The 1,008-nt window shown below is 50.1% G+C and overlaps 1 protein-coding gene across 4 annotated transcripts in view; it reads right to left on the reverse strand.

Moving 5' to 3' along the window:
* Window positions 1–1,008, reverse strand: part of brd3b (bromodomain containing 3b) — a 13,424-nt gene that overhangs the window by 3,771 nt on the left and 8,645 nt on the right. For 3 of the 4 annotated variants that reach the window (XM_032516604.1, XM_032516606.1, XM_032516603.1), the window contains exons 7-8: window positions 549–944; window positions 71–199 (exon numbers count right to left, since the gene is read on the reverse strand). In XM_032516604.1, the coding sequence (XP_032372495.1) occupies window positions 71–199; window positions 549–944 (525 nt within the window). The remainder of the gene's footprint in view (window positions 1–70; window positions 200–548; window positions 945–1,008) is intronic. The other variant, XM_032516605.1, reaches the window with a different exon arrangement.

The raw sequence follows: 1,008 nt of genomic DNA on the forward strand, positions 1-1,008 counted from the left end.
GGGGGGGGGTGTTAAATAACTACCAACGAATTAGGTTAAGATTCTGGAAGGTACTAGAGGTTTTGCATACCTGCAGCTTGCGGGCCATGGCCACCACCTCGTGGTCTGGAGGATTGTATTTGTAACAATTGGAGAACATTAACCTGACATCAGTGGCAAAACTTTGAGGATCACCGTACTCTGCTTTATCCATCTTTTTCTGTTGGGATGGAGAGAGGGGAGAAATATTAAAAATGAAGAATAAAAGAGTCAAGGTTGGCAGCTCTGAAGGTTACATAACCGTCTCTACACCAATATGTGCACAATCTCCTGTGCAGTGGTATGAACGCTGTGGTAACACACCAAAGAATGCCCCAACAAAGATAATAAAGGCTACAAGCAAACATGTATGTAGAATTAAAGGATAATGCACTTAACAAGTTAGACCCCAGGCTGCATAATACATAGACACATACACATTATTGTTTTATTTTACCAGAATACTGAAATGGGGTGTTGTGATGTCATGGAAGTGTGTTTTGTATGTAATGCTGTCATGTGAGCATTACCCGGACGGTGCTGAGGTCCATGGGGTGTTTGATGATGTCATGGTAGTCGTGCAGCTCCAGTGCCTCTGCGTCCACTGGCTTGTAGAAGGGCCAGGCATAGGCAGCGTGTTTCTTAGAGAGCATCTCCTTCAGGATGGCGTCGCAGTGTTTCATCTGCTCACCCAGCTTACCGCCCTTACTCCTGCCAACTCCCCCTCCGACGCCTCCCACCTCACCCCCTGGCACCTCCTCAACCGTCTCCCTGCGGGCCTTGGCGGGTCGGGCAGCGGCCTCGCGGCGGGACAAGCCTAGTTTGGCCGGTTTGGTGTCCTGAGCAGATGGAGAGTCTGCACGGCCGGCAGAGATTGCCGATGTGGTGGGAGTGGTGGTGTCGGCTTTCCTCTTCACACCTTTCTTCTGTTTGAGACACACAGGTATGACGACAGGCAAAGGGAGACGCGCGCGCACACACACACACACA

Source organism: Etheostoma spectabile, chromosome 5, assembly GCF_008692095.1.
Source record: "Etheostoma spectabile isolate EspeVRDwgs_2016 chromosome 5, UIUC_Espe_1.0, whole genome shotgun sequence".
Taxonomy (NCBI): Eukaryota; Metazoa; Chordata; class Actinopteri; order Perciformes; family Percidae; genus Etheostoma; species Etheostoma spectabile.